We start from the raw sequence: 13,913 nt of genomic DNA on the forward strand, positions 1-13,913 counted from the left end.
GTCCTCGTGCACGCCAGCCTGCTTCTGCGTCAACTCAGTCCGGGAGAAAGCAGAACGTCCCCGCTCCCCCTCCCGCCGCTAGTCAGAACGCTGCCTCGCAGTCCTCCAGAAAGCGGAAACAACCAACTCAGCCTCAACCTGAAGATGATGACGACGACCCATGGAGCGAGCCCGATGACCACGACCCGCTTGCGTTCATGAATACCGCCATTGATCGCATACTTGGCGCACCTGCGGGTCAGGCTAAAACAGCGAAGCGCGGGCGTGGCAGGCCTCGCGCGTCTGCTCCGTCTGCTAGTGCACGCAGCGCCGCGACGCAGAAGGATAAGGGCAAGGGTCGAGCGGACGTGGGACCCGCTGCTTCCGGGCAGCCGCCGAGCAAGCGCAGGCGGACGACACTTGGTGGTACTGGTGCTAATGCTAGTGCGTTCGCAGACGACTTGGGCGAGGGACCGTCGACGAGTGCTAGCCAGACCCGTGCAAGCGCAAGTGCCAGTGCGAGTACGTCCCAGAGCCAGGGACGCGCTAGTGGCTTTGCGAGGTTGTACTCATTTGACGATCTGCCAGGCTCGCGCTCGCCGTCGCCACCGTCGTGGAGCCGTCCTTCGTCTCCCGCACCCCTCCCGCCTTCCAGCATGCCGGTGCTATCGTCCTCCTCGTTCTCTGCCCGTCCATCCCAATCTCCGGCTCGGCTTGTCGTACCCCCACACAGGAAGAGTCTGCCCTCCATTGGAGACGACGTCATTGAGCTCACCAGCGACTCGGACGACGACGTCGGTGCCGTTGGTAGTGCGGTCGATCTCAATGACGACGAGGCTTTTTGGAGTAGCCTTCCAGGCTTCAATGGGCAGCCGTCGCATTATAGTTTGCGGAAGGCACGGGAGTCACAGCAGTCGCTCCATGACACCGCGATCGATTCGGACTCGGACGCGGAAGACGACGCGATGGACCAGGACCGGGACCTCGAAGGGCTGAACGGCCTTGGCGCGTCACAGTTTGCCAGTACATCGTACGCGCCGAAGTCTCACACCACGTCACAGTTCCGCGGCTCTGGATCTTCCATCTCGGCGGCCGGAAGACGGTCGTATCGCGATCCTCCCATCCCGTCTTCGTCCCAGGAAAGTGTCCTCGACTCGGGCGACGACTTCTTCAAGAACGTGAGCGCTATCAGACGCTTGGAGTGAAGAACCTTCAAGCCTATGTTTATGTTATTCACTACGTTATTCCGTAAGGTATCTGATCTACTTTTATCACGTCCCTAGTACGTACGTTACACGTCTTCATGGTTACTACGAACACCTACTATCTACTATTCTTTTATCTACGAATCACTACTATTTCTCGGACCTCGCGATACATTACTCCTCCCCATCCGACAGGCTACCTACATCATCATCCCACCTAGTTCGTCTACCGTATAAAACTGTCCTGTTCATTGCATATCTTGATAGTCTCAGAAATGTACCTTCGAGCTTAGTCCCCTCTAGTCGGTGTTGTGCAGCGAATAGATAATTCGAGCTATTAGCTCCGAGTTCCCATGACCAACCTGCGGCGGCGGTCGTAGCTCACAATTCGAGGGTACGTGCGACGAGCGTGAGAGATGCGCAGAACGACTGGGAAGAGTTGACAGCACGTTGTGGGTCCATCGTGATCGTGGTCATTATGCGTGCGTGCTTCTCCGAATTCTTGAGATCACTTTACGCCTCGAGCCGCGCTAATTGCACTAACCGCGCTGCGAGACGCCGCTGTGCTTCGTCTCTTACTCTTGCGGGTGATCGTCACTCTGGAAGGTGTTCTGTGCTTTCTGAGATATCATCCTGCTCGAGCAAAAAGGGCGCTTGAGATTGATGCTGACGCGCTTCGATGTGGGGTTAGGCGGTATAGGTTTCCACATACTGATCCTAGTGAATATCCAAAATACAAGCAAGACCACGATAGGCGGTTAGATGGAAGACTCCGGGATCGTCACGACTAAGTGTAGGCCGCGGCCTCCGGGGAAAGCGTCCGATGAGAAGGCGGCCGTCCGATTAGAGCGAGCCATACACTGGCTTGCCGTCGATGACCGTGGCGACGACCTGAGTAGTGAGCAACTCCTTGGGCGGAATTGACATGATGTCGGCGGACAAGACGACAAAGTCGGCTAGCTTCCCGGGCGTGATGGAGCCAAGGATGTCTTCGGAGAACGAGGCGTACGCCGGGTCGAGCGTCATGCCTGCGGCCGCAAGTGCGAAACCCACGGAGATCGAGGTAAGCGGGTATGAGGCGTATTACAGTGTGCGACGCAGCGCGGAACATTGGGTCAGCATACAGCGTCTGCAGCGGGAGAGACATCATGCGCGAGCACTGGTACACACCTTTGAGCGCCTCCTCGCGCGTCATGCGTTGCTCGGGAAACCTGGAACACAAAGTCGACAACCCCAGACAAAATAGGTGAGTTGAGTGTGCGAGAGGAAGGAGAGGATGGGGGAAAGGTACGCACCAGCCGCCAGGGCCGTGTGGGGATGTGCCCTCGCGCGAGACGCGCGTGATTGCGGCGTAGAAGCCAGCGAGGGGGTTCATGTCTTCGACGGGAAAGTCTGAGCCCAGCGTGATGCGCGCACCGTTCTCCATGATACTACGGAAGGCATAGAGGCCTTTGACACGTTCCGGGCCCTGCACCAAAGCGTGAGCGCGTTCGGGCAAAGGGGGGCCAGTTCGCACCAGACGTACCAGACGAGCTTCGCCGAACCACATATCACTAGTCCTGCGAGTATTGTGGCCGGTCAGGGTCAGCGAGAAGAGGGTGCAACGCATGCGAAGTCAGAACTGACGCGTGTGTAGGTTGAACGCTGGCGATGACTGCCCGTCACCCGTGATCGTCAGAAGGCAATTAGCGGTCAGATGGGGGCGACACGTACCGCCGAGGTCGCCAAAGCGCGCCATGTCCTTTGGGGCCAGAATCTGGGCATGCTCGAGCCGTGGGCGGAGCGCCGTGACGTTGGCCGAGGCGAGCGCAGCCTCGAACGCGTCCAATACAACGCCGTTGGCGCGGTCGCCGATAGCGTGCACATTCTATATTCAACGAAGAGTGATGGGCGGCGAGAGAAACCATGCAAATGGAAAGTTTGACGCACCACTTGCCAACCGTCTGCCATAAATTTGGGGATAAACTCATTGAGTATCTCCGGCGACACTCGCATGAACCCGCGCGTCTCGGGGTTGTCTGTGTAAGGCTCATAGAGCTGTGAGGGAGCGGTTGAATTGTGTGAAGAATTATCGGTATATTCATCTTGCTCACCGCTGCTCCGCCTGAACGCAGGGCGCCTGAGGAACACGTCGTGAGACGCTCAATCGCATGACGATGGCCGAGATGGGGAGTTGCTCACCATCTCCGACAATCTTGACGCTGCGCACCGTCAGCCGGTTGTTTCCTGCACGAATGATCTTCTCAAACGAGTCTCCCCAATAGGGTGCCGTCTCGTCAAAGTACTTCATGCCGTAGACCCGAATCTGCGAAGTATCTATCTGTCAGGACACGGCAGGCGACCATGGGTACCGCTTGGTGTTGAGTTACCGGAAGAGTTCCTGCATTTGCTTCTCTTCCGTGCGATGAGAAAAAGATAGCATGGAAGCCGGTTGCGTCTGACTCACCTCCTGAAAAATTCGAGGGGGAGAGGGTTCAAGTATGCGTCGTGCACAGACGTAAGACCGACTGCATGCGCGTCCTTGACGGTGACGTCGAGGCGCTTCTTCAGAGTAGCGAACGATGGCGGAGGCTGAACAGCGGTCACAAGATCGCCTGCGATATCCAAGAAGACGCCTGATCAGGTCGCATGTCAGTGGGTGTCTAAAGGCTTCGCGTACTGCAGGTACCAGAACGAGAGTAGACGCACCGGTAGGCCTTCCAGACGAGTCGCGCATGATCACACCACCCTCTACTTCGTCCGGGATGGGTTCCATTGCCTGCAGGACAACATTCGATACCCAGTACCCATGTCCGTCCTTGCTCCGCAGCACGATAGGTCGACCAGCCACTACAGGGTCGGCTTCAAATGCTGCCTGGAAGATGAAATTCGTGAATAGAAGCAGAAGACGACGCCACCAAGACACACCGATGTCGGCCACCGCTCGAGAAGCCACTTGGTGTGGTCCCAGCCCCAGCCTTCGACCCATTTGGACTTGTCGTTGAGGATATCGGGATCGGATAGGATATAATCTCTGACATTCTTGACGGTTTCTGGGAGGTACAAGAGGGTTATCAACTTACCATTAAAGGGAATTAAGCCGCACAAACCTTCTATGCTTGATGTGCCCTCGAGCGGGATCTGTTTCTTCTCGCCGTACTCAAGCACATGCGTGTGGGAGTCTTAGAACGACCAAATTGTCAGTGACTGCTCGGAAGAGAACGCATGCGACAAGAACGACACGCACCACTCATACCAGGAACCACGATCTGACCTGGCTCGAGGTACCGAACTTGAAGCTGTCCAAGTGACGTCTTACGCCAGAGCGATTGAACGTGTTCTGTAAACAGCTTATGGTAAGTACACCAACATGTGCGCTTGAGCAGTGGATGTACCGAGTGAGCCAGTGGACACGAACTTGCCATCCTTGACCACAAGACATTGGGCGCGCAGGCTGTCCGGGTCGACAGTATAGATTTGAGCGCCTTCACGGGAGCAAACCGCGTAGGATCCAGACAGTGACGTCTGTTGTGACCGAGAAGCAAACGAGTCGTAGTAGAGATAACCCGAGAGCACAAGGGCAAGGACCGCCAGGAGGTGCTTGAAGGTGCGACTCCGGGCCGATGATGTTTGCCGCGTAGTGAATGCGGAGCCCGAGGAGATCCTAACGGCAGCCTTCTCTGGATCGGCTTCTCTGTTGGCGCCGTGTACGACAAACATGTCCGCCGCGGACTTGGCCTTAGAATCAAGAGTGTCAGACGACATGCTGAGCTAGCACCAGTGCGAAGGGGTCGTGAGAGACTAATCAATGACTGAACCACGATCTCCGCCGTCAGAGCCTACCAAGAGTTGTGAGCTTGGCATAATTCAGGGAGTGAATTTGATACCAGGGCACCTGTACGTCGCAGAGTATGCTATAGGACCCCAGGGAATGGTGGTCGTCGAGGGACAAGTCGTGATGAACTCTGGCGAGGACCCTTCGGTCAGGCGCTGGCGATAAGATATGCGGCCGGCTGCGGCCCGGCAACACTGAAACCTCAATTTCATCTACTACACCCACAACCCGCATGCTCTGACATATAATGCGAACCATCGAGCAGAGTTGCTAGCACGGCTCAGCCTCTACACAGCCAACTACACCGAAGCCGACGGCCCAGCTGCGAAGTCTCCCCGCCGTCATGGTGAAGGAGACGTGAACGAGCAATGAGGAAAACGGACGACGGGCAACGTGTAGTCCCCCAGCCTGTTGAGACCACCGACACGTACTCATGGTAGCGGAGTCTACATTCTACCCAACACGAGCCTCGATATCACACTTTCGACTCGGCTGAGCAGGCAGAAATTCTGCCAGTATCTGTTGAGTGCTCTTGTCGATCCGCCTCAGAGCGGATGACAAGAGGCCGACGGCAGGATATATCTGTTACTATACAATGCGGTTAGACAGTACGGACATGAGCACCTATATCTCAAAGCCTTAAGCCCTTTGATCGGCGACAAATTCCTCCTAGTTTCCGTGATGTTTAAGTCGGCTTCGGCAATGACGGCGACGGAGTCCTAAATGGAGCCGTACACAGGCCTGCCGTCCATGACAGTCGCGACGACACGCGTGGAGAGGACATCTTTGGCGGGGATAGTCATGATGTCCTTCGATAGCACGACGAAGTCGGCGAATTTCCCGGGAGTGATGGACCCGAGGATGTCTTCGGTGAAGGACGCGTAGGCCGGGTCGATCGTCATACCTACAAGTACGCGACGGCATCCAAGTAGAGTCAGCAAGCTTCTATCGGGAGAGAAACGAAACGGAGCGGTACGCACCCTTTAGCGCCTCCTCGCGGGTCATGCGCTGCTCGGGGAACCTACGGGCATAGTCAGCAAACATAGACGTTTGAAACGAGGGCCATGAGACTGGGGATGTAACGTGAAGATACGCACCAGCCACCAGGTCCGTGCGGGGATGTGCCCTCGGGCGAGACGCGGGTAATAGCGGCGTAGAAGCCAGAGAGGGGGTTCATGTCCTCCACGGGGAAGTCCGAGCCGAGCGTAATGCGAGCGCCGTGGTCGATGATGCTCCGGAAGGCGTAGAGGCCCTTGACGCGCTCGGGGCCCTGTGGCGACGTCAGCGTGTGTCTGTAGAGTGTGTGGAGGGGGACAATTGAGTTTGAGTTGGACGTACCAGACGATCCTCAGCGAACCACATGTCGCTGATTCTGTGTGAGAGTAGGGGAGCATGTCAGGGTCACCCGGGCTAGAGTACGACATGTGAGAAATGGGGGAACTAACGCATGTGTAGGTTGGACGCTCGCAATGACTATCCATGATCATCAGAAGCGAATTAGCGGTCCGATTGTGCCCCAAGAGCTAATGCACGCACCGCCAAGGTCGCCAAAGCGGGCCATATCCTTCTGGGCGAGTATCTGCGCGTGCTCGAGGCGCGGGCGGAGCGCCGTGACGTTTGCGGACGCGAGCGCGGCTTCGAACGCATCCAGGACAACGCCGTTGGCGCGGTCCCCGATCGCGTGCACGTTCTACATCCGATAATTGATGAGAGCACGGTTGGTGAAGAAGAAAGTAAAGTGGACGTACCACTTGCCAGCCGTCAGCCATAAACTTTGGGATCACGTCGTTGAGCTGTTCAGGCGCTATGCGCATGAAGCCGCGCGTCTCGGGGTTGTCTGCGTACGGCTCGTACAGCTGTCCGCCCCAGATCGGAACATAGATGAGCACGTCGCCGCTGATGAACACAAATTAGTGTCTGAGGGAGGACGTACCGCTGCACCGCCCGACCGGAGGGCGCCTTTGGGAGCGGTCAGTACTCAGTTGGGAGTGGGAGCCGCCCATCGGAAGAGAACAAGGGCGGATAAGACTCGGAACGCACCGTCTGCGAATATCTTGACGCTGCGGACGCTCAAGCGGTTGTTCCCCGCGCGGATGATCTTCTCAAAGGAGTCGCCCCAGTACCCTGCGGTCTCGTCAAAGTACTTCATGCCGTACACCCGGATCTGCGACAGGTGTCAGCACACCATGGGGACGGCGAGACGTGAGATGGAGTTACCGGAAGAACGTGTTCGTTCGCTTCCCTGGAGCGCGCGCAAGGTTAGTACGACAGGAAGCGGAGAAGTCACTGTGCATGGTGGCGTACCTCCTGAAGAACTCGAGTGAGATCGGGTTGAACCCGGCGTCGTGCACTGAGGTGAGCCCGTACGCGTGTGCGTCCTTGACCGTGGCCGCGAAACGCTTCTGGAGTGCCTTGTACGTCGGTTCCGGGCGGACCACGAGGTCCTGCGCGTTGTCAAGGAAGACGCCTGGCGAAGGGGTTCTGTGGGTGAGTGCCCGGCTCAGCTGGGGAGAAGCTGGAGAGACACACCGGTCGGTCGGCCGAAGGAATCGCGTACGATGACGCCACCTTCGACTTCGTCCGGGATCGGGTTCATCGCTTGGAGGACGGCGTGCGACACCCAGAGCGCATGGCCGTCTTTGCTCTGAAGGACGACAGGGCGACCGGCCACGACTGGGTCTGCTTCGAGCGCGGACTGTCGGTTGGCGTATTCAGCCTCCAGTGTTTTCGCCGGTGATGATGAAGAGGACGTACGGATGTGGGCCATTCTTCGAGTAGCCACTTCGTATGGTCCCAGCCCCAGCCTTCGACGTACTTGGACTTGTCGTTCAGGATCTCCGGATCGGCTTCGATGTAGGCCCGGACCCGTCCAACGGTTTCTGCATCGCGATGAGAATACTGTTGGCGCCGAGGATATATATTATACCCACCAGTGATGCTCGACGTGCCCTCGAGCGGCATCTGCTTCGTCGCTCCATACTCGAGAACATGGGTATGCGAGTCTGCGGGGCAAAGAGTTGTAGCGGGTCAACGGAACAGAACGAGCAGGACACGCACCGCTGAGACCCGGCACGACGATCTGGTCCGGCTCGAGATACCGAACCTGGAGCCGCCCAGCAGACGTCTCGTGCCAACTCGATTGGACGTGATCTGTCGAAAAGAAGCAGCAACGTCTTAGTATTGCTTATAGGCACCGAGCGGGCGGCCGCATGGGCGACGGGACGCACCGAGTGATCCGGCAGAGACGAACTTGTCGCGCCGGACGAGGAGACACTGCGCACGGGGGTTCGCCGGGTCGACGGTGTAGATCTGCGGGTGCGCGCCTTCGCGGGAGCATAGTGCGTATGCGTCAGGGAGCGGGGCCTGGCCCTGATCCGTGCTCCCCACGAATTTGTCGTACGCAAGGTACGCCGAGAGCGCGAGAGAGAGAACCCCGAGGAGGAGCTTGGGCGTGTTCCCCGACGTGGGGTGTGGTGGGGTGGACTCGACGGGTTTGCTGGAGTCGGATGTGTTAGCCTTCTCGGGCGTTGGCCGTCGGCGGAGGCGGGAGTCGTCGGTAGGAGCCATGATGTCGGTGTCAATATCGATGTCAGTGTCGGGATCGGGCTGCTTGAGGGAGGACGTGGGCGGTTGTGGGAGCGTTCCGGACGTGTGGGGCTATAAGTAGAGGAGGTGGTGAGAAAAGAACGCGTGCTCGCACGGTGACACCATCTGGAACGGTGGAACAGGAGAGGAATGCGGAGCGCGACTAATGCGGTTGGGAGGGCAGAACCAGTCATCAGGCAGGCATGAGTCGGAGTCGCGCGTGCAGACTCGAAACGAGATCGGCAAAGGGATGGCGCAGGGTTGCGAGCAGCGTATTTCCTCGTCCGCGCTCGTCTCAGCGCTCGGGAGAAGGGCGCCGAGCGTCAAACCATAACATAGAGCGCGCAGCGTAGCGTTTAGACCCGGGGATCGCCAGCAGCGAGGGAAGGCGGACGAGATGGCCAAGGCAGATCTGATTGCGGAAGTTTCCAAGGCACAATCCGGGGCTCGGACAACACTTCTGCATCATATGTAGATCAGTAAGTGCGGAATTTGAGTGCGAGACTACTTACGAGTGCACCTCGCCCCTCTGATGAACGGGAACACATGGCCATTGAGAATAGATGAAAGGGAGGGCAGGTCTCCGCAATACCACTTGCAGATGAACTAGCGCAAAACCATGCGGAGACTCAAGTATCATTTTTGCGTACATGAGAAGATCAGACCTGTGCCAATCGGTGCCACACTGCCAGAGCACACCAACCTTGCCTTTCTGGATAGGCACTGGCAGAGACTTGTGTGGTGGGCGTCCCTTCGAGCCGGGAAACCATTACTTCCCAATACACAGCGGGTCGTGTTGTACGACGTCTCGCCTTGATCTCGACTATGTCAAGTTGTGGAGACGCTCGAGTGATGAGGGTATTGAAAGTTGGGTTGTTGACGAAGAGCTTCTCACGCAGCCAGCTTCTGAGGGCGTTTCTCGACTGCGAGATGGACGCTCTAAGAGCGTCTGCGGATGTAGGTGTCGCTCACGAAAGAGCGAGCGCGACTAAGTCTAGGGTTTGCCTGCCAGGAAAGCATGGTTCATCTCGGTAAATCTCGGCATGGTTTCATCCCAGATGGACGACGAACAACCACGCAGAGACTTACCCCGACAAGCACCCCTCGATCACCACGGCGACCAAAATATGAATGAAGTCAGGGAAATAACCGACTCTTACTCACCTTGCTTGTCGGGACTCGTGCCTTCCGGATGCTCGTCGTCAAGACAAGAACACGACCTCCAGTCTCACTCCTGTGCAAATCATACCCGGAATGTCGGGCCGAGCACACCGCAAGCACGTGGCTGTTAAGCACGTGACGGCCACGTCGGTGTGGCGTCACTGTGCGCGTCGGGCGTGTTTCCCGCCTTCGTCTCCGCCCTTCTCCTCGTCGCCGCCGCCGCCGTCCTCGTCGTTGCTTTCGCACTGCTCATCACCGTCGGACGTGTCTCTGTGTCGCGCACACGGCTAAATTTCTTGCTTTTGGATGCCTATTCACGATGTCCTCCGCCAACGAATGCAGCCTCTCACGTCGGCCATGACCTCCAACAGGATCTTCCTCTACTGCGTCCTCAGCACCTTCGCCGTCGTCGCCACCATCGCCAACGCTTGTCGTGCACACAGTAACTTTTACTCGGTATCCATATACCTCTCCAGGAGCAGCCGCAGCGTCTTGGTACGTGTCCCGCCTCGTGTGTCTTGACCTTCATTCACCTCGATCCAAGCTTCTCGCCAACTTCGGATTCCTATGCTCTCTCCTCTTCGGACGTGTTCTCCAAAAGCTCTTCTTTGGTACCCTGCAGCCCCGTGAGGTCGAGGTGCGTCTCACAGCCTTCCGCGTACTCCGAGGACCGCTCACCCTCCGCATATTTCCTAGCGTCTGTACGATCAGACATGGATGTTCGTCACCGAGTCCCTCCTCGCCTTTACCATCTTCCGCGACGAGTTCGACGTGCCCTTTCTCCTCATGTTTGGCTTCCTCCTCTTCGTCAAGTGTTTCCATTGGCTCATGGCCGACCGGGTCGAATCCGTGAGTGCCCTCTCTTGCTTTCATTCCCTCCGGGATCGGTCGACGGCGGATCCATGTCAAGACTTGTCGTACTGGATCTCCTGGTCTTGTCTTGGTGACACATTGACTACTCTTTCGCTGCCTCCTGTTGCCCTTCATCGTTCGGTCCGAGTGACCTGGGGTCAGGGTCGCCGCAGCGCACGCGGTCGTGCCCCTCCAACGTAACCTATCATAGTGACGCTGAGCATTCGCACTGGGGCCGCCGGTACATGTCGATGTCCCGCGGAATTCCGCGGTACGCCAGCACTTGTAGGCATCGAACCTCCCTGGAAGACCACAAAACCACGATCACGATTTTATACTGACGCAGTCGGTGAGCCAAAAGACTGGCTCGCACACATCGTCCTTGGCGGCGATGGGGCTGGAGATCGACTTTCGGTTCCAGACTCCTTCTCGTCGCTCGGACCTGGCCACCGTACTCCTATGTGAGACCGCGCGAAGCAGTCGTAGCTCAAGGGATTAGTTGAGGGAACGTATTCAGATGTACGGCCTGGGGAACGTCGCTACTGTTCCATTTCGTAATCCCGATGGTTCCCTCATGTGCTCGCCTAGTTCGTTGAGCGATGTCCACCGACTTCTCCCGCGTTACCGCGTTATCAATGCTCCCGCTGACCGCTATTTCCTTCTAGATGGATCAGACGACGTATCCCGGACCGCCGACCCTGTTCCACGTTCGCATGAACTGCCTCTTCTTCGTCCTCTGGGCGGTAGACAGCGTCATGTTCGCGTTCGCAGTGGAGAGTACTCTGACCAATGGTGTGGGCGGCATGGTCCTCTTTGCGAGCGAGGTGCGTCATCCTTTGGCTTGCATGCCGTACCGTTCCCTCACGAACGTGTTCACCAATTCAGTATGCCATCCTTCTTGCGAGCGCCCTCAACGCAATATTGCGTTATATTCTGTCACTGTTGGACTTGCGCAGAGCGCGCACACGCGGTGGCGAGAACGCTCCACCATGGGAGAACAAGTCAATGTACATTTTCTACATCGAGCTCCTCACCGGTGCGTTTGTTTCTAATACGCACGGCGCCTACATGCTCATGCGGCCCTGCAGACTTCCTCAAACTTGCGACGTACATGACGTTCTTCATGATCATCCTCACGTTCTACGGCCTTCCCCTGAACATTATCCGAGACGTGTTCGTCACCGCGCGCTCGTTCATCACGCGTCTGCGCGCGCTCGTGCGATACCACAACGCTACCCGCGACATGGATCGGCGGTACCCCGACGCGACAGAAGCTGAGCTTGCGGAAATGTCCGACCGCACCTGCATCATCTGCCGCGAAGAGATGCAATCACGACAGGCGGCGGCCGCAGGCCAGCCTGCGAACGGCGAGGCCCAGCAGCAGCAGCACGACCAGCAACAGCCGCCCGCAGATGGACCCAACATGACGCCGAAGAAGCTCCCGTGTGGACACATCTTCCACTTCCAGTGTCTCCGATCGTGGCTTGAGCGGCAGCAAAGCTGCCCGACGTGGTTAGTGCCTCTCAACCCTGCGCGGAGATCCCCACGGCTCGCTGCGTGGTGATCTCATTTCGAAGCTTCTTGCTGATTTGCGTTCGCTAGTCGACGAACCGTGTTGGAAAATAATACCCCGCAAGCTCAGAATCGAGCGCCGGGGCAAGGCCAAGCCCCTGCTCGCCCTGGCGCCGCACCCGCACCCGGTGGCCCGCAGGCTCAACAGGGCGTCGCGGGAGCTGCTAACCCCCTCGGTGTACTAGGGCGCTTCTTCGGTCTCCCACCCCAGCCGCCCGCTCCGAACGCCCAGTTCCCAGGTGCACAAGGCCAGCAGTTCGCGCAGGGGGCCGTTCCTCCGTTCCAGCAGCAGCAGCAGCAGCCACCCCAGGCTAACCCAGGATGGGGTGCGCCGATGCCTGGACACGTTCCGCCACCACCGCCTCAGCCGTTCTACGATCCCATGGCTGGATGGCAGCACCATGTTCCCGGCCAGCCGATGCAACCGCCGCAGTTGCAGCCTCCTCCTATGTACAGGGGCTTCTATGGGCCTGGGCAGGCGTGGCAGCCATGGGGTGACCCTCGTTTGTACGCACCTCCGCCGCAACAACAGCCCGGACAACAGCAACCTGGACAACCGCGGCCGCAGGATCCCTCTTCAGCCATACCGCAAACTCATGAGCCTGGCGTCTCGCAAACGTCCACGCCAACACCTACGACGAGCGCGAACACGGACACGAACACTGTAGATGAGGGAAGTGAGCCGAGTACGCGTGCTCGCTCTGCGTCTCCGGACGAGCGTCCGAACGACCCACGTGCTGCTGCCGCCCTAGCGGCGCTCCGGCGGCGCCAAGTTCCATCTGCATCTGCTGCACCATCCATATCGGCGGCTGAGAGTTCGGGTCGGAGCACGGGTGTTTCTGGTGCGGCGCAGCCTCCATCCGGGGAGGCAGTTCAACCGTCAACAGCGCCGTCTGTTTCTCTACAGTCGACATCTTCTACATCGTCTTCGAGCGGTTCTTCTAGTTCCGAGACTCAGCCACATCCGTCAGCATCTGTTCAGCCAGCTCCAGATGCGTCTACATCTTCGTCTGCTGCCGCTCCGTCGCCGCCGTCTATGGCTCTTCCTACCCTTATCCCGCTCTACGACCCGAGCATCATGCAGCCCACACATGCACCTGGGGCAACGCCCTACTACGCGCCGTACAACAACTACTTCCGTGCACCCGGCGCGCGTCCTCTGTTCCCAAGCCAGATGACTACCCCGGCGCGTGGAGGCCAAACACGCAGGGCCCCGCGGACGCCACTGTCGCAGCTTCCGCCGACTCTGACAGATGAGGAGCTTGCGCGGCTCGATAGGCTCACGAGGGATGCGATTGACGAGCGGCTGCGCGTATTGGAGGGCGTGTCGGGTGCGATCTATCGCTGTATGGAGGAGCTGACGAGGGTGCGGAGTGTGTTGCCTGCGTCTTCGTCTTCGTCTGGGACTGGACGTGCGGCGGAGGCATCGACTTCGACTTCGACTGCGGCATCGGGCTCGGGGTTTGCGGCGAGTGAAGGAGAGGAGGGCTCTGGATCGTCGGAGGAGGGCGAGCTTGTGGATGCCCCGCCGCGAGAAGGGTCTGGTTCGACGGCGGCGGTCGAGGTTGGTCAGTAGGTGTTTTGTATCAAGCACGCGAGCACTCGAGGTCTCGGTTTCGGATATCGGTGGAATATATATTGTATAGTACCCATCTTTCGTGTGTTTCTTGGCGTGTCGAGGAGCCCTTGTGAAACACCATATTGGCCACGTGCGTGGCTGGCGTCCCTCTTTCGTGAGCTTCTCA

General features: G+C 58.3%; 3 protein-coding genes across 3 annotated transcripts; 1 reads left to right on the forward strand and 2 right to left on the reverse strand.

Moving 5' to 3' along the window:
• Nucleotides 1–1,865: 1,865 nt before the first annotated feature.
• Nucleotides 1,866–5,122, reverse strand: L226DRAFT_553590 (uncharacterized protein). The gene is made up of 17 exons (XM_067682935.1): nt 5,059–5,122; nt 4,559–5,002; nt 4,411–4,503; nt 4,274–4,345; nt 4,092–4,216; nt 3,873–4,038; nt 3,631–3,799; nt 3,554–3,578; nt 3,366–3,489; nt 3,278–3,303; nt 3,114–3,221; nt 2,898–3,051; nt 2,811–2,838; nt 2,710–2,743; nt 2,480–2,652; nt 2,355–2,395; nt 1,866–2,212 (listed from the first exon to the last, which is right to left on the reverse strand). The coding sequence occupies exons 2-17, from the start codon at nt 4,926–4,928 to the stop codon at nt 2,028–2,030; spliced, it is 1,893 nt and encodes a 630-aa protein (XP_067534408.1). The 5' UTR covers nt 4,929–5,002; nt 5,059–5,122; the 3' UTR covers nt 1,866–2,027.
• A 595-nt stretch (nt 5,123–5,717) lies between these two features.
• On the reverse strand, nt 5,718–8,565 carry L226DRAFT_523911 (uncharacterized protein; the record flags this gene model as incomplete). The annotated part of the gene is made up of 16 exons (XM_067678853.1): nt 5,718–5,902; nt 5,979–6,019; nt 6,096–6,268; nt 6,337–6,370; nt 6,444–6,471; nt 6,535–6,688; nt 6,747–6,854; nt 6,932–6,957; nt 7,039–7,162; nt 7,216–7,240; nt 7,303–7,465; nt 7,528–7,693; nt 7,753–7,877; nt 7,929–8,000; nt 8,056–8,148; nt 8,226–8,565. 16 exons carry the CDS (start codon nt 8,563–8,565, stop codon nt 5,718–5,720), a joined length of 1,857 nt encoding a protein of 618 aa, XP_067534409.1.
• A 1,364-nt stretch (nt 8,566–9,929) lies between these two features.
• Nucleotides 9,930–13,744, forward strand: L226DRAFT_561169 (uncharacterized protein; the record flags this gene model as incomplete). Its single annotated transcript, XM_067683415.1, has 8 exons — nt 9,930–10,239; nt 10,289–10,381; nt 10,441–10,593; nt 10,886–10,945; nt 11,262–11,420; nt 11,482–11,632; nt 11,685–12,108; nt 12,199–13,744. Exons 1-8 carry the CDS (start codon nt 10,051–10,053, stop codon nt 13,742–13,744), a joined length of 2,775 nt encoding a protein of 924 aa, XP_067534410.1. The 5' UTR covers nt 9,930–10,050.
• Between the last annotated feature and the right edge of the window lie 169 nt (nt 13,745–13,913).

This window comes from Lentinus tigrinus, assembly GCF_003813185.1.
Source record: "Lentinus tigrinus ALCF2SS1-7 unplaced genomic scaffold L226scaffold_16, whole genome shotgun sequence".
In the NCBI taxonomy this organism is placed as follows: Eukaryota; Fungi; Basidiomycota; class Agaricomycetes; order Polyporales; family Polyporaceae; genus Lentinus; species Lentinus tigrinus.